Here is a 20188-nt window from a genome sequence, read left to right as displayed (position 1 = left end):
AGCGGTGGGGATGCCGAGCCCGTGAGCGCGCAGGAATTTTCCCACCCCATCCGGACCAAGGCGCCGGGGAGCTGCCGCTCGGTGCCTCAGTTTCCCCTTCCCCGCCATGCGCGGAGCGGTCCCGAGGGCGGCTTCTCCTCCTAAAACCTCATCCTCGCCCGCCACCACCTCCTCGAGGGGCGTTCCTCGAGGGGCGTTTTTTGGTGGGGTCCCCAGTCCCGCACGGATGCGACCCGCGGGCTGGGACGTTCGCAGCGCACCCGCTCCCACTCGGGTTGGGTTGCTCCCGCCGCAGGTACGGGGGCCGGTTTGTCAGGTGTCGAATCGGGGTAAAATGAAGCGAATCTGAACTGAGCAGCGGGTTTTCCTCCCCCATTCAGCAGGGCAACCGAGAGAGGGCAGCTTTTGGCTGACCCGGCCCCAAAAACCACCCGGAGCAGGGCTGCGCGCGCCCTCAGGCAGTGGTTGCGTTCCACAGGGTGCACCCATGGGTGCCCAACGCAGGCGCTGCGATAGCGCCGAGCTCGTTGTGCCTTGCAGAGGCGGGTGGGGCAGGGATGGGGGCATGGGGACGACCCCTCAAGTCCCTCAGGTGGCTTCAGGACCTCTGCCCCACTCCCCCAACTCCACCCTCCACCGCCCTCCCGTGCCCGAAGTCAGAGACCCCACAAGGATGTCACTTTGAGAGATCTTTATTAAAAACTTCGCCCCATAGGGGTTTATAGAGCCTCAACAGTACAAAATATAGACTTTTTCAACTCTTATCCCCCTCCCCCCCAAAAAAAAAAAACGAATACAAAAACAACTGTACAAAGGAGTCGTCGTCCGCTCCACGCCCCAGCAGCCCTCAAGAGCTCGGCCCTACTGGGGCCATCCCCACCGCAGCTGGACAGCGGGGGCGACGCGGTGGCAAGAAATTCACCGGCCAGATTTGGTTTCGCCTCTTCGGCGCAGCAGCCCAGCCTCACCCGAGTCGGGGGCGTTTTGGCACCAGGAGATGAAGTTTTGGTCGAAATGTCAGGGACTCGGGCGGTGACAGGCCGGGACGGTGCTGGGGGAGGCCGCCGCCGCGACGGTTGCGGGCGTGAAGCGAGTAGAACAGAGCATAGTGATTTCTCCCGCCCCGCGTCGGTTGCACGGGGTTAGTAGTTCAGAAAGGAGACACTGAGATCAACGCTACGGGCACCACCGCTCAACGCCAACCGGCTCAGTCGCGGGGCCGAGCTTCCCCATCGGATTCTAGAAAGCAAACTAGACCAGACCAGCATGCAGAGCAGCCCTCGGGACGCTGCATTAGCTCCCCGTAGTAACGGGGTCGTTGCTTCCTGCAGCCTTGCACCTCGCCCCACACCCCGTCCCGCGCAGGGAGCTCGGACATCAGAGGCGTTAATTAATTAGCCTAAGCGAGAGCAACAGCCCTCCGGGCAGAGGGCCGGGTTTGGCTACAATCGTCTGTCGCATGGGTCGCATCCATCCCAGGACGGCGTCACCGAGTCCAAGGCGTCGCGATGGCGGTTTCCCCACAGACCAACGTCGCTGCAAGTCCTTTCGGGCTGGCATCTGCCTCTCCTCCCCGAAGGGTTTGGGACCGAGGTGTCTGAGGCACTTACACCTTCCGTGCTCCACACACCCATCTTCTGCCCGTTTCCACGTGAGCACCTTGGTATTTGGTTTTGGTTTTTCGGAAGACTTTGGCTGTGAACGAGGTCCCGAACAACCCCTGAGCCACAGGAGGGTTTCTCGTACGCGTCAAGGCAGCCAGCACACGAGGGAACACAAAGACTCAGACACTTCACCCCTTCCACGCTCGCCCGAGAGCCTCCCTGGGAGCTGTCGTGACGGGCGCCCTTCGTGCGGCCACTCCTGCAGCAGGGCTCCCAGGAAGACGCCAGTCTGGGCTGCTGCCAGGTCCCACAGCAGGTTCAGAGTCCAAAAAAAAAAAACTGGGAGAGTGACTTCCGCTCGGCACTCACTGCACGTTGTTGTTAGCGATGCAGGGATCCACCTGGGGAAGAAGCCAAGAGGCCGGTGAGATGCTTCCAGATGCATTCCCCACGGGATGTGGCCAGAGCTACCATCCAGAACCACACCTGCCCCCCGCCCCCCCAATCCCCCTGCTCCCCATATCCCAAATCCCCCTGCTCCCCAAAGCCCAGCAGCCAGCCCTCGGGGCCCCGCTGCTCACCTCGGTGTAAGTGGGCGGCGGCATGAACTTGAACTCGGGGGCATACATGAAGATGGGGCTGTCGAAGCTGTCGGGATCATCGAGGAGAGGGGTGGTCGGGCTCTCCAGGCGGTGGTCTTCAGGCACAATGTCCAGGTAGCAGGGGGGTGCTGCAAGACAGGGAGGGAAAGGGTGAGCATTGCCCCACAGCGCCCCAAAAACCGTGTCGGTGGCAGGTGTGGGGCACCCCCAAGGAGCCCCCGCTGTCGCCGTGCCCCGCTCACCTTCTGGAGCATCCGGCAGGTTGAGGTCCACCCAGCTCATTTCGGAGCTGGTCTGGCTGGCCATGCTGGAGCTGCGGCTCCCGATGCCCGACCGGCTGCCGATGACGAGGGGCAGCTCCAAAATGATCTTCTTGGAGCCCGGGACGCTGACGTAGATCTGCAGGGTGGAGGATCGGAGTTAAGCGACGTCGGGAGCCAGCAGCACCCCAAGTTTACTCCCCCGCCGAGCAAGGACGCGGGGTCAGCAGCCCGAGCCACTCACCTGCAGGAAATACTCCACGCGCAGGATGTTGCAGCCCAGGATGGATGGCTTCAGCTTCTTGACGCGGATCGTTTTGCCCCGCCAGGACTCTGACATGCCCGAGATGATGTGGTTGCCCCGGACACAGGAGAGTTTCTGAGTGAACACCTTGGTTTGCCCGTTGGCCAGGTAGGTGTGCTTGGCAATGATGGCTGCTTTGGGCACCACGATGCGGGAGCAAGTGTTCTCGAAGTCGGCATTGATGCAGATCTCGTCACCTGGGGAGGAAAGGACAGCTTGCATTTAGGAAGGTCCAACCTTTTCTCTTGGGGTCTGCCCGTTTGAGCCGCCATGCACTGGTTCAACACCCCCTGATGCTCCCCCAAAACTCGTCCCACTGCCCCTTGCCTCCCCCCTTCGCTCCTCGAGCAAGGCAGGCTCCTACCTTCACAGAAGCCCTTCCTGTCGATCTGCGCGCTGACCGACACGCGGCCATCAGGAATGAACATGCAGGACACCTTCTTCTCCTTCTTGGCAGCCACTGGGGACTGTGGAGAAAGTAGAGGGTTACTTGGATGAAACCTGTCTGCTGCTCCCAGGCCATTCCCCCAAGCTTCACCTTCCCCCCCTTTGGGATCTCAGCTTCAAGTTCCTGAGAGGCTCGAGTGTCTTGCAGGGAAACGAAGGCCCAACTGCCTCACTTCACCTGCCTTGGTGTAGGTTTCTAGAAGTGACTAAGACTTCTTAGGAACTAAGCCCTTAATCCACGCTCAGCAACAAAGCCCATTAAGGGCGTCTTAATTACAGAGGTCGGAGTGACCCCACCTAAGCGCCTCTCTCAACACCCTCTGGCACCCAAACCTCCTGGAGGGTGGCAAGGCACAGCAGCACTTACCAGCAGCTCTGGAGTGTTCACATCAACGGGGTCCATAACCTCAAAGCGCTTCTTTATCTCCTGTGTGGGAAAGGACGGGCGCTCAAGGAAGGCCTTCACCCAGTAATCCACGCAGCCATACTTTCCCTTGAAGGTTGTACCAAGAGGCCTGAGAAGACAAACACCTGTTGTTAGGCACATCTGAGGCAGCAACAGAGTTTTCCATAAGACTGCGATTTATTTTTCCTCAGAGACCGTATTTGTATGATACTTACCCCTGCGGAAGCTCGAATCCGAATTTGTACTCGTATTTGTTCCCAGGTCTCAGGATTACAGAGCCATCCCCATCTGGGAAAAGAAGAGGGGAGCGTTAAGATGAAGCTCCAGGGCACTGTTCTTAAGCATTATCCCCTTTGTGCTTACCCAGGCAGCGATCAAGTCAGACGCTGCATGAGCTAGAGCAGCATTAGCTGTTTGCTAAGAGCCTCCCACACCTGTCCCCAAACAACCACAGAACTTCATGTCCTCATGAAGCGAGCAGCACTTTCACTTCCTCTTTCAACATCCGCAGCTGAGGCCACAAACACAATCTGCCTCAGTTCAGCCTGTGTTACCCCTCCCCACTGCCTCCCCTTTGGACTTCGCAGGAATATCCAACACCAACTTCCTTCCTCGCTGTTTATCTCTGAGATTTCACATCACCCCAGGTATCTCCCGGGACGCTGCCAACTCCCTCTCTGCCTACCCTGAAGCCAGCCCAACAAGGAGGCTGAAGGCAGGCAGGGAAGTTCTCCGTGCCCTGGAAACTCCTCGCCTCTGGCACCATCTGTGCGGGCCCCTCCCTGCCTACCTGTTGCAGGCACCAGGCTCAGCTCCTGCTGCCGTGCAACATCCAGCCCAAACCAATCTCATTCTGCCTGCTCCCAGCCACATCAACACCCAGGTCCTTGGTAGCAGCACGGCTGCTTTTGTTCTGGGCTCCTCACAGGGCACAGAAACCCTCACCTCTCCCTTTGCCCAGCTGTGAGGTCTCTATCCATTTCCTCGTTTCTCCCAAGTTCCAGCCACCACCCAGTTCCACTTTCAGCGGTGAGCCCTCCCACCCCAAAACTCCCCCAAAACTCCCAACCAAGACACTCCACACCCAAGGGGGCACAACCAGGACACCCCAAGGAGAGACCCACCTCCACACCCCCTCTCCCAGCCCCAAACCCTCACCTGTGGGCTGTTCCTCCAGGGTTAGGACGTCCTCGAAGCGCAGGTACTCCATCTCCTGCTTGCACTGCTGGGGGCCCTTGGCCCAGTTGACTTTGGCCACCCCGCAGGCCAGCACCTTGACGGCGCTGACGCGAGTCACCTCGGCCACCTCCACCAGCACGCGGCCGGCCACCTTCTCCCCACTACAATAAACCTTCTCGGGCTCGCTGAAGGCCACGAGGAAGGTCTTGACTTTCTTGAACATCACCATGGCTGAGGTGAGTGCGTGAGGATTCTCCTGAGGAAGCAGCGAGCGGCAATGCAGGGCAGAGATAGCTTTTTCTCCCTCGCAAGGAGGAAAAAAGGCTATAAACCACCCCAAAAAAAGGCTGGTTTCAGTCAAAAAAGAAAAAAAAAAAGGAGGTTTAAACCCCTTTCTGCCCGCCGCAGAGCCGCTGCGTAGCTCCTCCGCCTCCTGCTGCCCTCAGCGCTCTGGCCGCGGCTCCGCCGCCCGCCCCCTTTTATAGCCTCCGCCCGCCCGCCTTCCCCCCTCCCGCGCCTGTTGATGCCAGGCGACTCCACGCCGAGGGCGCGTGGCCAGGCCGTGCTGCTCGCGTGATCAGCGCGCCCATTGGCGGCCGCCGCCTTGTTTACAAGCCGGCCGGCCAATCAGCGCGCCGCCTGCGGAGCGTGGACAGCGTGTGAAGGAGAGGCGAGCGTGTGCTCGGCTGGGAAGGCGGGGGCGGGGGCGGGGAGGGAGGCGGAGTGACAGCGCGGCGGACCAATGGGAAGTGAGGACGGGCGGCGGTGGAGGCCAATGGGGAGCGGGGAACGGGGAACGGGGAACGGGATGTTCTGTTCCCTGCTGTGAGGGCCGGGGGCGAGCCCCCCGCCTGGGGCCGGGCCCTGACGTGCGTGGGGGGGGGGTCTTGGTGCGACCCCCGCCCGCTGGGGCTTCCACAGCCCCCCCCCAAGTCCCCCCTCAGTCACCTCCTGCGTTCCCTCAGCCCCCCAGTGATGCCCCCCCCCCGCACCTAAAAACGTCTACTTTGTGGTAAAAAGGACGGAATTGGGGTCTGGGGGGCATCTCTCAGCCTCCCTCCATCCTTTCTGGGGACCGTGAGGGGGCTCCCCTCATCCACCGCCATCTGCAGCCTCCAACAGGGTCCTGTGCCCCTCAGTAGGGTCCTGTGCCCCCTCCAAAGGGTCCTGTGCCCCTCAATCAGGTCCTGTGCCCCCCCCAGTAGGGTCCTGTGCCCCCTCCCTGCCTGCCAGATTTGGGCAGCCCCCCCCCCAAACATCCCTTTTGTGCGCCGTCACCCCGCTAAAAGCAAGGCATGACGCCCCCCTCGCCCCCCACACTTCGGGACCTTTCCAGCCGTCACCCCGGGGTGACAGCACCGGCGGCACGCGGCTGAGATCACCGGGCCTCGGCGTCACCGAGGCTCGTCACAGAACCACGGGGGGGGGGGGCAAAAAACCACGGGGGGGGCTGTTTTCTTATCAACAAGGCCCCCACCACGGGCTGCCCCCCCACCTCCTACCCCTGTGCCCCCACAGCTCCTCGGCCCCGTTCCCCCATGGGGATTTGGGGCGCTGCCGTGGCTCCCACTCGCGACCCACTTGCGTTTTCCTTCCTCGATTATTTTTTCCAAGCACCCGTTCCCCCCCCCCCGACTTTTTCTTTTTTTTTTTTTCCGGGGGGGGGCTTTTTTCACCACTCATTTTAAGCCCTATTATACTCCTGTGGCTCAGGAAGGGCAGCGCAGGGAGTGGAGGAAACGGCAGAACAATATTTTCGGAGTCGCCCAGGCCTCCCCACCCGCAACGAGGAAAGGGATTTTTTTTTTTTTGTTGTTTTCTTTTCCTCAGGAGTTGTCTCTTTTGTCCTTCGCCCGCTCACGTGGGTCTCGTTTGTCCATGGCTTTCTGGCACACACCCCCTGCTTTTCGCCCTCCCGTCTTCTGCTTCCCTCAGCATTAATTCACACCTGCGAGCATAAACTGATAGACTGGCCGGATAAACTGTGGGGCATAAACTGATCGCCTGCCAAGCTGCGGGACTGATTTCCCTGCTGCGAGAAGATTATTTCACAATTAGGGGCGTAATGAAGGAACTGCACCTTTTCCTGCTGCCTCTGGGGCTGGCGAGCTCTCCCCATTGTCTCCCGCAGCACGCTGGGGATAAAGGTGCTGGGTTAGTGAGAATTGCGGATTTACTCTGATTTGGCCCGATGAGCAGAGCTCTCTTGCCAGCCTCGCCAGCCGTGGGATACACGATCCCAAAGCCCCCAGCTTGGTTCTGGGCCCAGCGTTCCCTTTTTCGTGCTTTCCCTCTCTGGTTTCCTTCGCAGCCCGTCTTCCAAGAAAGACATATCCAGCCTGGCTGTGGCCGCCCATCGCGGCTCACTGCGGGACAGCAAAACGCATTCCAGCCATGTCAAAGGACAATGAAGTCCCAAGCCAAAGAGCTTGCCAAAGATATGGTCCAAGGCACGTTCCAACTCCTGAATCCTCTCCAAATTTGCTTTTAGCTGTCAGTCAGCTCCTGCCCTTTGCTCCCCTGACCTCTATCTGGCTGGAAATGCCTCCCTGGTCCTCCTGCAGAAGGAGGGGAAGCTGCGATTTCCTCAGGATGAGACTGGGTTCACGAGGTTTCCCACGCGAGCAGCACTCTGAGTTAAGCAGGGGGTTTGGAAATCGAGCTTCAGCTTGTAAACGAAAGCCTCAAAATGTCACGTCCCCTCAGAGCAAGGACATCAGAGGAGAAGACAGTTTGACTTCTGGGCAGGGGCCGGCTCTTGGGTGCTTCCTCACTCCCCCCAATGATTGTTTTAAGGCTTTCACCCCCTCTCAGCTCACTTCCCACTGGCAATGTGAGGCTTGGAGGATCCCCCCGGCCTCAATCGCTGCCGCAGGGAAGGAGAAAAGCTCTGGGTGAGGCTGTGGCAGCGCGGGTGGGTGAGGAGGGTGACCAGAGCCGTGCCCCTCCTGCTGCGCCCGGCCGGGGGCGAGGAGAGCCGCATGAGGAACCGAGTGTGCTGGGTTTAAGGAAGGTCAAAAGCACAGGGCTGGGCTGGAAACCAAGGCCCTAAGATGAGTCACGGAAAGCAGGGGCCGCTGCGTGGGTCACGGAGAAGGAATTAAGTGAGGCAGAAACCAAGCAGTGCGACTCAGCAGCTCGCCCTTCTGCTTTCGGTGCCGGGCTCCGCAATGGCCACACCAGGCCATGCTGGAAACCGTTCTCCTGCCAAGCCCTGAGGAATAAAACCTTTATTTCCTGGTTTATCGGGAGCCACAACCCAGGGTTGCCAGGAGAAGCCAGGCTCCTCTTGGTGCATCGTCTTCTGCCCCGTCCACCCCAACGCCCCGCAGCGCGGGGACCGCCGGCGGCCAGGGCTGGAGCCTGGCGCAGAGCTCCCCGGTGCTCCTCACTGCCGTTTTCTGCCTTTTTCCCCATATATGGTGACTTCCAGCACGTTCGGGGCAGGGAGGGGGAAGAGAGGGACGCAAAGGGATTCACAACAGGCCCGAGCGAAGGGACAGAGTGTGCCTGTTCTGCGGATGGGAACAGGAGCCGGGGCGGAAGAGGCATTTCCTTTGGCAGCGATGTTTGTGTGCGGAGAGCAGCGCCTAGAAAATCCCACCCCGATCATATCGGGGCCGTGTGGCCACAGCTGGAGAACGAGGGGCTGGGGGACTTGTGGGGCTGCTGGCAGGACTCCGCTGCCCTGCTCGTATCTGCTGGCGTTCGGCCGCGGCCACATCCAGAGCGCCGCAGTGATTCGGCGGCGATGGGGCTGCTCGGCTCGGCTGGGTTCAGAAGCAGGAAGGCTGAGGCAGAGAAGCAAGGGGAGCATTTCCGTCTGTGTTTCTGAACAAAAACAACAGTTTTGGTTGCGGTGCCTGACGTGGGGCAGGGGCCACAACACCGCCGGCTCTCTGGAGGTGGACGGGGTTGAGTTGTCCCTTGGTGAAACGGGCTGGAAAGCTCTCGGGGCACATCCCACAGATCCCCAGTACCGAAATCAGCTTTTTGCTGCTGCCATCCACAGCAAGGGCTTGGCTTTCCGCTGCCTGCAATTTGCAGCGCTGTGCAGGCTGCCTTTGGAAAGGCTTTGTGCACGCACGGCACGGACCTGGAGCCCCTTCTCCCCTTCCCAATCCCTGCTGAACAGGGAAGAGTCCTCACAGGGCTTGAGCGTGAGGATTTTTCCCCCAGGGCCCAGTTTCCCAGCTCCTGCCAGGAACACGACGTGAAAGCTCTCCCTAACAGATGGTTCTTTGCTGCGACGGGATTTCTTCACCTCTTTTCTGGCCAGATTGTGTTTTTGCAAGAGAGCCGGGGGGAAAGTCGGAGCTGCGAGTCAACAGCCTGTGACAGACCGGGCTTGGTCATCCACAAACAAGGAGGAATTTGACTTCTGAAGCTTGGGAAGTCCCGTGTCTCTCATCTGCCCTGGGCAGGAGGACTCGCTTGCATCAGCTGCTCATGCTGGGCTCTGCTCCGTCACCCAAGTCCTGCTCTTCTGCAAGACCAAAGCCAGCCCTCTGCTTTCCAAACCAACCCACTGGGCCCCCTGTGCCTCTGGTGGCAGCCAGACTTTAAATCTGTTGTTGTTAAGAGAGGAAAAAGTGTTGGAAAGCAAAAGTTTTCCTGAGCCCCCCTCCCTGCTCTGTCTGGGTATCCCTTGCAAGGGCCCAACGGAGGTTGTGCACGATGGAAACAGCAAAGAAATAAGGAATATTTCTAACTTTTCCGCAGCCAAGGCTGTTCTCAGGCTGCCACCGCTTGTGTTTGTGCCTGGGGTCAAGGGGACGGCTGCTGGAGACGCTCACCCTGAACGTAAAGCTCCCTAAATCTGAAAGATTTAGGACCTAATTTAGCAGAAAATAAATCTTTAGCAGAAAGACTTAGCACCTTTCGGGGAGCGTTTGGTGGTGCTTGGGGTGAGGGCTGACACCCACGGGCCGCGGATCTCCCTGCAGGCTCCGTCCCCTGCTCCTCATCCCTGGGATTTTGCGGACATCTAGAGGCCTTTCCAGGAACGGCACGGGCTGTTGGAACGCGGGAGGGATTGACTTCCTCCATCCATCCTTACGGGCTGGTTTTTGGGTTTACGGAGGTGCCAGGCTGACCACATCGCTCTGTCCGCCCTGCTCAGTCCTAGGTGGACGTCTGGGGATGAGCGTTCGTGGATTCGCTTCGTGCATTACCTGCTCGCACGAAGGAAGGGCTGTAAAAAACTGTGAAAATGGTGGAATTTCCACTTCGTGAGCAAAACGCTGGGTTGGACCCCCAGAGATCGGGGTTCTGTGCATCTGCTGCCCAAACGCCGCTGGCAGCTTACTTCTTTTTGTTAGATTAGAGACTTTTTGTCTTGCCAAATGCTTGGAGAGCACCCGGCCAAGCCCTCACTGAAACGTGCCCGTGTCAGCCGCCGTCCCCACGCACGTTTCCTGCTGGTGACGCCGGTGAGGCTTTGGCCATCACGAACCTGAAGCCAACTCTGACCCCAGGCTCTGGGGAGGACGTGTGTGTCCCGGCCTTAGCATCTTGCTAACAAAACGTGCCACGGCATGGCGTGAAACGCACCCCTCAAAGCTGCATGGTTGGGCAGCTTTTAGACCGGTGTTACCGTTTTGGAGACCTACATATGGTCTGGAGAGCTCTGGTTTGCAGGCTGGTGGCTCGGCAGCTCCAACTTACACAGCTTTGTACCCTCGCTGCAGCACCAGGAGCTGGCCAAGCCAGCTGCCTCTGCTGACCGGCTCATTTACTGCTAGGGGAAAGCTGCTAATGAAGATTCATCTTTGGCTACTACACCTCATGCCCCAAGAAAATGCCTTGGCATTTCTCTACCTGCTAGAACTCGGAGCCAGATGGGATTTAAGTGACATTCCCCCGAGACCCGGTGCTGTTGACAAATGTGTACAAGGTCAGGCAAACCCCGGGTTGGATTTAGACTGGGAATTCCCTTGCTGCAACCACTCAGGTTGGGCATCTGCATGCAGAATGGCCAAAACCAGGCTCGCTTATGAAAATGCTGGCCAGTGTTGCCGGGGTCTTTTTTAGCAGGTGACATATGCTAGGAAACCGAGGGCTCGATCCAAAGTCTGCTGACGTCAATGGAAATACTCCTGTCGACATCAATGGGCCTTGGATCCACGCCTACGTTCCAGCTCTTTATTTCAGACTGCAATCTGGCAGGGGTGGAAAGGGCTCTCTCCTCCTCACAGCCTTCAGCACGTCTTTGAGAGGCCTTGCTTCCCCCAAATTGTTACGCTTAGGATGCAGAGTACGGAACAATCCTGGGAGCGGGCTCCAGCCCATTCAGCGCCGTGCATGCCTGGCCCCCCACCAGGCTCGGATTTAGGCACCGGCGTCGTGTGCAGGAAGTGGTGGCCGTGGCCGTGACGTGCTGCGCCTGCCTGGTGCCGGCCCTAACCAACACCAGAGCTGGGGACCCTGGGGAGCTGCTCAGGGCAGCCTGGGTCGCCTTTTCCGGCGAGCTCTGCCCAAAGCCCTCTCTTCTCACGGGCTCTGGGGTTTGTCCGGGGACTGACGTGGAGATGCCTTCAATGCACCGGACCCAGGGAACTCCGGTTTTCTTTTCAATGGGAACAACGCCTTTGGAGCCCAGCTCATGGCTTCTTTTCCAGCTGGGAAGTCAGTGAGCGGGCTGGGAGGCGCGAGCCCCGACACCAACCCTCCTGCCAGGCTCTGGGTCGGGACAGAACTAGCACTCGGTGGGGTGTGCTGCGCTGCTTCCCTGCCATGCCCATACACCCAGGACACGTGTGGGGTCATCCCTTTGCATTGCTGGGGGGTCCTGGGGGCTCTCCTGTCCCCGATACACAGCCGTGGAGGTACCACGAGGCCTGGGGAGCGAGGGGCCATCGGGCAGCGAGATCCTCAGCTCTCCATCAGGAACGCCAGCCTCTCCCCATACATGCTTGGTGTCACCAGCCCAAACCTAAGGATAATTTTATTGTGCATTGTAAAATCTGTCCCTCACTGTGTGACCACGATGCTGTTCATGGCAGCGGCGTAGAGTTGCTGCATGCTGCCGAGGAGCCGCCGTTTCACCCCATGGCTCCCTCGTGTTGCTGCATAAAGTCAGCCCTGCTCCTGCACGGAGCTCCGGGACTATTCATGCTGCGGGCTGGTCGGGGCTGCTGAGGGTTTTATCCCTTTGGGGGAACATTGTCACCACCACGGGGACCCGTGACGTGGTGGAGCGGGGTGGTGAGGCAGACTGGCTGCTCTCCTGCCTCAGCGCGGGTATATATAAACCACAAAGTGCTCCAGAGTAAAAGGAGCAGTGGGTGGAAGGCGAGATATTATTATCTTCACCTGCTGCTGCCGACCAAAGAAATGAGACAGATGACAGGAAATGAGGACTTCAAAAATAGACACCTTTAATGTCAAAACGCTCAGGGATTAGCGAGAGCAGCACACGAGAAACAGAGAAACTCTCATGCTAGTCGCTGTGTGCTTCGAGACTATGTTGGAGGAGGAAATATGCTGATATAGCTCAGAAACATCTCTGCATTCACTGTCTGGTGGAAGAGACAGAGGTGAAAAAAAAAATGGACCAAAGAAGCTGGGGGTGCACTGAAACGTGACTTGCAAAACCTTGGTTTCCACATCCTCCTCACCTGGTGATTTGCTGTTCTCCTTCCCCAGCTGCCTGCCCAAATCCTGCCCACGGCTGCCAGCTCGCGTCTGCGAGGCCGGGGCTTTGCAAGGCACTCGTGGCTCCGTGGGACAGGGATGGCAAAGTTTTAATGAGTCCTCTTCATTAAAAAAAAAGCATATGGAAAATATTTCTTAACTTATAGAACTCTGCTTTACTTAAAACCTCTTAAATATATTAAACATCTAATTTGACCTCACCTCCGTATTTATGTACATCTGCTAATAGTTCCCCTGCCCATCAGTACAGCTGTAGGGCTTTTTGCCAGCTCAGTGTCTTCATTATTAATTCTCTTTTACAAGTCAAACCTACAGTCTTGGTTAGATGTGAGCTGGGCTGTGACAGTAACAGAGAGAGCTGGGCCCAAAGGAGAGGAATGCTGAGTGGTATTTTTTTCTCACTGAAACTCAACGCTGGTCCAAAGTCCAGAACTTGCTATACTGAGTCTTAGACAGGTGCCAAGACAACAAAGAAAAATAGCAACAGGAGCTTGAAATGGCGGAGACCTGATGCTCTGCACCTGCAGAGGGCTGGAAATCAGTGGCACCAGCCCAGAGAAAGGAGGGTTCCGTGTGGCAGGGTCGAATCCAGCTCTCGTGGAAAAAAACAACCCTCAAAGCTTGGTCACATCACTCTGATGACCGTCTGATTGCCTTGCTCCGCGTGACTTCAGCAGCTGCAGTGTCAAGGGGCCCCAAATCCACCTGACGACATTTTTTGACTGCTAAAAACTGGGATCTGGGCTCTGAGCCTGTTATTGCTGAACCTGTACGGTCCCTGAGCCAACGCCTGCTGTAGTAGCTCAGAAAGGACCGGTGTCTTGCCAGAGGCTGTGCTTGGCAGGAGCACCCAAAGGCTTTGAGGGGCAGAGGCTGTCCAAGCATGCCTGCGCCCTGGCTGTTTTTTTCTTTGGTACGGCCGCGATATCCTCACCTTTAGGAAAACACGCACCAGGATCCAACATAAAAAAACAGGGATTGGCCTGCTGGGAGAGGAGCGAGGTTCAGTCAGTGCCATGTGTGCAGGAGCAGCAGAGACAAACTGGAGTCTCAGCGACTTCTGTCTCCAGCGCTCCCCTCTCCAAAGGTCTGGGGCTCCGATTCCTTCTCGCTGTAGAGCTACTTGATCCGAGACGAGGCATCTCTCTTGATCTGCAAGGCATGGGCCTTGAGTCAGCAGTGCTCTCATCTTACCCCTGCGCTGTACGCCATGCCAGCGGCGGGCGGCCAGCGGGAGTTAAAAGCGCGATTGAAGAGCCCAAAGACTAGCGGCGAGGAGGAGGAGGAGGAGGAAGGAAGGAGAGGCGTGCGGGCAGCCTGCCCCAGCCTGGAAGATGTGCAGCTTCTCAGCGTCGGGCAGGAAGACCCTGGCATCCTCCAGGGCTCCGTGAGCCGCCATGGTGAAGTTGGCGTCCCCCGAGGTCACCACGTCGAAGACGCACGACTGGAAGTAGACGTCCTCCACCGGCAGCATCTCCTTGCAGAGCGCCCGGGCCGCCTCGGCCGCCGCACGGCCGCGGCAGCACTCGCTGCGGGAGATGCGCTGGCTGCGGGGGCAGCCCCCCACGCAGAGCTGCAGGTCCTGCTCCTCCGTGAAGGCGTGCGCCACCTCCTCGGCCGCCCGGATGGAGAAGGAGAGCTGGCGGCCGGCCTGCCGGACGGCAATGGTGGTGCCGATGTACTCGGCTCGGATCTCCACGTGCCGCCCGGGGCTGAGCTCCCGGATGGCCAAGCTGCTGCCGCCCGGCCTCTCGCCACCGTTCACCGAGCCGTCCTCGAAGGCCGCGGGCAGGTTGCCTATCTCGGCCTGGTAGACCTTCTGGTCGATGCACTCCTTCATGTTCTTGAATATGATGGTGAGCTGCGGAGAGCAGAGCGGAGGCGGGTTGGTCGGGCCTGCCCCACGTCTCGTCTACAGGAGGGCAAAGCAGATCCCACCCTTCTTCCCCTCTGCCCCCCACCAGCTCTCCCACACTACCGCAGTCCTTTCAGAAAGCGATTTCCTTCCTTAATACCATTTAACCATCTGCAAACCTGGACAGAGCGCACAGCAGTACCCCACACACCACCCAGTAACCCATCCCCAGGCTGCAATGGGAGCTCTCCCTGGTCCCTGAAGGACCTTCATCCCTCTCATTCTGCGGACATTAATGCCTGATCCCACATGGGTTTAGCTACCACTGCCCTCCCCAGCCCTTTTATCAAGGCACGTCCCCTCAGGGAGCACCCCACACCGCTGCACCCCGGAGCAGGTTTGCTGCCAAACCCTAGGCGCCGGCGTTACCTTGCTCGTGACCGTAGCGTTGGACCCCTTGGCCACCGGGGCGCTGGTGGCTTGCACGAACAAGTAGTCATTGTCCAAGAGGGGCCAGGAGCCCTCCACCCGGCAAGTGTGGAAGTCGTCGTGGAACGTACGGATGTGGGGGTCCCCAAAAGCCGCGCAGTGCTGGTAGCTGGGGGGCTGGCCGTGCTTGTAGAGGAAACTCTTCTCGTAGTTGCAGATATCCAGAGACTCGAAGCCCTGGTGGTTGGGAGCTGGGGGCCGGGGCCGGGGCGGGGACGTGGGGCCCTCCTTGGAGCAGTTGTTCTGGATCATCAGGTCCTCGATGCCGTGCACGGCGGAGTGGAAGGCCAGGTCGCCCCGGCACGTGCGAGCCGTCTTGCGGGTGCAGTGGGAGTAGGAGCGGAGGGCGTTGCAGTACGCCGCCGTCCTGCCGGAGCCGCGCAGGTTGAGGGTGGCGGCCACGTACTCGGAGTTGCAGCGCAGGATCTTGCACTGGGAAGAAACTGGGAGAGAAAGGACGGCCCAGGGCGTCCCAGTAGAGCTGCAGGGGTGGGGAAGGGGCAGCCCCACCGCCTCCCGCCGCCGGTCCCACGATGGGGACGCTTCCTGGGAGCGCCTGCGGTAGGGAGCTCAGCGGCCAGTTTAAATGACCAGAGGGAATGAACCCAGGGTCACCAGCTGCAGAAATGGGCTGGGACCCAGCGCAGAGGCAGCATGGGGAAGCACGGGGCCGAGGGGCTGTGCTGGGGCAGCTGGGACTTGAGATGGTACCTGGGGCACGAGCACAGCCGCGAGCCAGCACAGCCATTGCGACCGTGACCCTGGGACGTGGCTCAGACGGAGATTCTTCGCCCCAGGGCTTGCCAGGGGACAAATGGGAATTTCTGAGCTGGGAAACCCCCTCGTCCCATTTCAGCCTTGGCCAGGCTGGGCAATCACTCTTTTGTGATGGGTCAGACTGCACCAAGGACGTCCTGCCGCCCGGGCTTCTTTCCACCACGCTGCCACTGCTCCGGGAGGGCTAACGAACTCGTCCCAGTGGGCACCAATTAGCTCATTAAGCAGAGGGGCTATAGAGGAGAGCAGACCCCTGGAGGGCTCCCAGGGGCATCCTCCTGCTGCCCACCCTACAGCTGTGGAGGGATGAGGGCACTCAGTGCCTGGGACCCCAATGAGAGGCTCTTGGGCTCGCTCCAGTCCTCTCCTGGGGGCTCTGCCATGGTGCTGCCCCCCACACCCTTGGGGGCTGCAGCTCCTGCTGGCGTCCCTGCCACGGACGGGGCTTTGGCACCGCTCTGCCCGGGCGGCTCCTTACCATGCCTGCAGAAGAGGAGGAGGAAGAGTGCTCGAAGGAAGAAGCCGGGGCTCTCCAGCTGCCCGGGGCTCTTATTGCAGGCAGGTTTCCCCATTCCAATCCATGCAGAGCCTGGGGGGTCGCTCACCCGCTGGCTGCGCTCTGCTGCATCCGGCAGCTCCCCTGCAAGCAGAGAGAGGTGGGATCGGAGAGGTGCCAGCGCACAGGAGCTGCAGCAGGAGGTGCCCGGGGCTGCAGGTTTGGAGTCACCAGCTGCAAAAACGCAGCCCTGCAGGGCTCGGCTGCACTGCTGCCTCCCGGGGAAGGCGAAATTTGGGGCAAAATCCCAGAGGGTTTGGTTTCTTTTAGCTGTTTTCAACCACTGCAGCTTGGGGAGCACCAGCGGCTCGGGGACGCTTCCCAACACGGGCACGAGCAGCTGATGTGTGCGGAGAGGACCCACGCTGCCCTACACGCTGGGTACGCGTGGGCTGCTCTGTCCTTCTGCTGGCCCTAGCAGGTGGAGGGCAGTTAAAACCCAAGCTCTGGAGTGCAGCATCCCAGGGCTTAGGAGCTGAAAAGCTGAATTCTTAGCGTGGCCGCCGTGAAGCCCGCAGCCAGCACCGGTGGGTGCCACCAGCACCTCCTGCTCCGTCCAAAAACCTTCCCCCTGCGGCCAGCACGTGGCTGCTCCCCCTCTGAGCCCCCAGTGCTGGCTCCGGGTGAGGGAGGCTCGAGCTGGCCCAAGGGCGATGCGAGGAGCACGTCGCCACTCGCTGTGCGTGGCTGGGGTCCAGCAGCTGGCTGCGGCTTCTTCGGAGGGGCTGGGGACCTGAGCCCTTGGTGGCTTTGTTACCGGCTGGTTGTTAATCACTTGCTGGCCAGCCTTTTGCAAACGTCCTTTTGAAGCTACTGCTCGTGAAATCTGTGTTTTCCCCCTTCCCCTTTAGCTGTGTGCCATGCCAGAGGCTGCCGCCCGCAGCGGTGTGCCTGGTGCCCTGGGCAGCCCCAGGAGCGCGTCCTGCCGACACCACGCCTGCTGGTAAGTGAAAGCTGCAAGCGGGAGGGAAAAGAGCCCGAAGTCTCATCTCGCTCTCAAAAAATAAATAAATAAAATAAAAGGCAGTCCCGCAGCACTGTCTAGCACCTTCCAGCTCCCTTTGCTGTGGCTGCAGCCATCAAACAAACACCATTAGCTGTACTGGCTGGCGCGGTGACGTAGCCGCGTGTTGGCAGCCCCCCGTGTCCCTCTGCCAGCTGGATTAATGGCTAACGGGGCAGATGTCTGGAGCGAAAACATTGCCTCAAACCTGCTGGCGATGCTCCGGCTGCCAGCTGCTCTCGGCCGGCTGTGCTGGAGGGGGGGAAACTGCCCCCTGCAGCCGGGGATGGGGACACCGGACCTGGTGCCACGGCCCGGAGCCGGGCTCACGTTCAGCACACCAGCACAGGAGGCACAAGCTCTGGGTGTGCTCCGAGCCTCTGCCCGTGCCCAGAGCTTGGCCCAGGAGCTGCTCGAGCAGGTTGGGAGCTGCCGCGCATCCCTCCTGGAGCTGGAGACCCGAACCCCTGGGGTTAGTGGCATGGAGGGGACGTGTCCGCATCCCTGGCGCAGCGCTCGGCTGATAACCAGCTGGTTAATGTGTAATGGGACGGCGTGGCTCTGCCTGGGGCAGGGAGAGGCCCCACCATGGGGCCTGCAGGCAGTGGGACCTTCCTCGGGATGTCCTGATCCCAAGGAGAAAGGCGGCAGCAGTGCCTGGAGACCCTCCGGGAGCCCAAGGAGATGTCTCGGTGGTTCCTGGACAGTTCCTGGGGCAGCAAAGGGTGCTTGGACACCCCAGTCCTCCCGTGGGGTCCCTGCTCACGGCACCCTGGGGCACCCCTGGGTGCCTGCACCAACGTCCTGCCGCTGGCACCCTCGTCCCTGCCCTTGCTTCGATGCAGCCCCGCTCACCTGCATCGGCTTCCTCCGGACCCCTGGCCCTGGGGGCTCCTTCCCTGGTGGCCACCCGGGCTGCCTTGTCCTTGTCACCCAGCTCGACCCCAAGTGCCAGCCCCCGCAGGGAGGCAGCCCGCAAGGTGCCAGCCTCTGTCCTCGGCACCTGCCTGGCCTCGCAGCCGGATAAAACCCGGGGCACTGCGGGGAGCAGACCCCGCTCCTCCTCCTCCTCGCTACCTTTGCTCCGGCCTCTTCGCCCCGCGGGGCAGGGGATGGGTGTCGAAATAGAGCCGCCTAAATTTAGCCAGGCAAAAACCCGGCCAAGAACAACAAGCGCAGGGTGCGGAGGGAGAGGGTGCGTGGCACAGGGGGGCAGATGAGCCTGAAGAAGAGGAGGAGGCCTGAGGAAGAAGGGGGAACGAGGCTGCCCTGGCTGCGTGGGGCCTCCCCCTTTAGGGATGGGGAGGAAAAGGGTTTCTGCTCGCCCCAATGTGAGCTCTCGTGCGGAAACTGAGCTCTGGCAGCAGCTGTGGAACCGCTCCTCACCCGGGAAGCGGGGCAGGGAGGGAGGGACGGGGGCTGCTCGTTGCAGAACAAGCTGAAATCCGCAGCCGGGCTCATGTTTTAAGTGCACCAGTCCATCTTCCTCATGGGTTGTGGTTAGAGGAAGGGAAAACAAGGAATAAATACCAGCTTGGGGCCAAATCCCAGCTGGTTGTGCATCAGCAGCCACCAGAGGAGGAAGGCTTTGGGCGCCCGTTTATTTTTTGTTCCTGGATGCACGGAGGCTTTGCAGCTCCATTCCCTGCCCGGTATTTATGTGCTGGGTCTGTTACCTGGTAACGAGGGATAACTGGAGAGTGGAAAAAATGTTGTTTAAAAAATAACACCCGAATCCCAGCGCAGCCTCCCGAGGTCCATGCTGGGTGCCCGGCATCCTCCCATCTGGCTTCCCCGCAGCGAGCCCCCGGCACCGACACCGAGCCGGGGAATCGGTTACACGCAGGGCAGGGGCCGGGCAGGTGGGAATTCCTCCGGGAACGGCAGCCGGGGCCATCTGGGCTGGGCGAGAGCCGCTCGGCATCCCACCCACCCGCCTCGTTTGGCCGGGGAAGATTTCAGATGAAGGAACCAGGCTGGGGCGTCCCGGCTGCCGCAGCCCCGAGGGTGGAGGCTGGGTGATGGGGCACCCCGGGACTGGGTGCTGGGGGTGCTGGGGAGGTGCTGGATCCTGAAATGAAGCCATCGGTTGTTTCAGCAACGTCAGGATGCGGCAGCTCTCCGAGCCGGGGCTGCAGGCATATGTTGGGCCGAGGAGGCTGGGAATTTCTCCCAGGCTGGCAGAGCGTCGCGGTACCGAGCCAAAAGCATCTGCGATCAAACCTCTTCGGAAAGCCAGCTCCCCACTTCCCACCAGCAGAATCAGCTGGAGGTTTAGGAGGCGCAAAACCCCGATCCCACCAGCTGGGTCCCCAAATCCTGCCGCCGCGGGGCTGTGGAGCTGCCCGCAGAGCAGCTGGCCTCACCCCAACCCTCCTGCCCCGAAGGATGAGGGTTTCCCAAGCACCAGGAGTGGGGAGAGACCCCGGTCGTGGTGCGAAGCAGGCAGTGGGGGGGGGGGGGTTTCTCTGAGCATCACCCATGTGGATGCTCATCTGGGGAAGGCTGGAGGTCGAGCTGGTGCCACCACAGCTCAGCTCCAGCCCCTGGTCCAGCCCCAGCACCAGCACAATGAGTTTGGCAAGGATTTGGTATCGCAGGATGGTTTGGGTTGGAAGAGACCTTAAAGATCACCCGGTTCCAACGCCCTGCCACAGGCAGGGATGTCACCCACTGGGTCAGGATCTAACCCCGGGGCTTTTGAGGTTGGATTTGCCCTGGGAGACCAGCTCCTGCTTGGCTCTGAGCTGCAAACCCCCTGCTATGGGGGTCATCAGGAGCACCCCGGGGGGGGGTTGCACCCAAACCAGCCAGCGTGGAGGGGGACGCTCAGCAAATCACACCTCAAAGCACCGGTCTCAGAGGAGCTGTCTGCCTCCATCGGGGCTGCGGATGCGAGTGGCCGGGGGCAGACCAGCCGCCAGCATCGCTCGCTGTGCTGCTGAGCGCCTACAGCTCATGCACCCGAGCATCCCTCGGGTACGGGGCCAGCCAGATTCCGGGGCTCGGAGGCAGGGAGGAGCCGTGAGCATCGTCCCCGTGCCTGCTCC

At 60.2% G+C, this 20188-nt stretch overlaps 2 protein-coding genes across 3 annotated transcripts; both read right to left on the bottom strand.

Moving 5' to 3' along the window:
• Positions 1 to 676: 676 nt before the first annotated feature.
• On the bottom strand, positions 677 to 5450 carry TXNIP (thioredoxin interacting protein). 2 transcript variants are annotated; one of them, XM_035572477.1, is made up of 8 exons: positions 4782 to 5450; positions 3839 to 3911; positions 3585 to 3732; positions 3135 to 3237; positions 2711 to 2967; positions 2449 to 2605; positions 2186 to 2334; positions 677 to 2005 (listed from the first exon to the last, which is right to left on the bottom strand). In XM_035572477.1, the coding sequence occupies exons 1-8, from the start codon at positions 5029 to 5031 to the stop codon at positions 1970 to 1972; spliced, it is 1173 nt and encodes a 390-aa protein (XP_035428370.1). In that variant the 5' UTR covers positions 5032 to 5450; the 3' UTR covers positions 677 to 1969. The 2 variants fall into 2 exon arrangements, with proteins under 2 accessions (XP_035428370.1, XP_035428369.1); XM_035572476.2 differs by having other exon boundaries at positions 2186 to 2605; positions 4782 to 5255.
• An 8245-nt stretch (positions 5451 to 13695) lies between these two features.
• HJV (hemojuvelin BMP co-receptor) lies at positions 13696 to 16151 on the bottom strand. Its single transcript, XM_035572474.1, has 3 exons — positions 16058 to 16151; positions 14743 to 15245; positions 13696 to 14319 (listed from the first exon to the last, which is right to left on the bottom strand). Exons 1-3 carry the CDS (start codon positions 16149 to 16151, stop codon positions 13696 to 13698), a joined length of 1221 nt encoding a protein of 406 aa, XP_035428367.1.
• Between the last annotated feature and the right edge of the window lie 4037 nt (positions 16152 to 20188).

This window comes from Cygnus atratus, chromosome 28 (assembly GCF_013377495.2).
Source record: "Cygnus atratus isolate AKBS03 ecotype Queensland, Australia chromosome 28, CAtr_DNAZoo_HiC_assembly, whole genome shotgun sequence".
NCBI classification, from domain to species: domain Eukaryota; kingdom Metazoa; phylum Chordata; class Aves; order Anseriformes; family Anatidae; genus Cygnus; species Cygnus atratus.
Note: the sequence above shows the minus strand (reverse complement) of the source record. Positions and strands in the feature narration are given on the sequence as shown.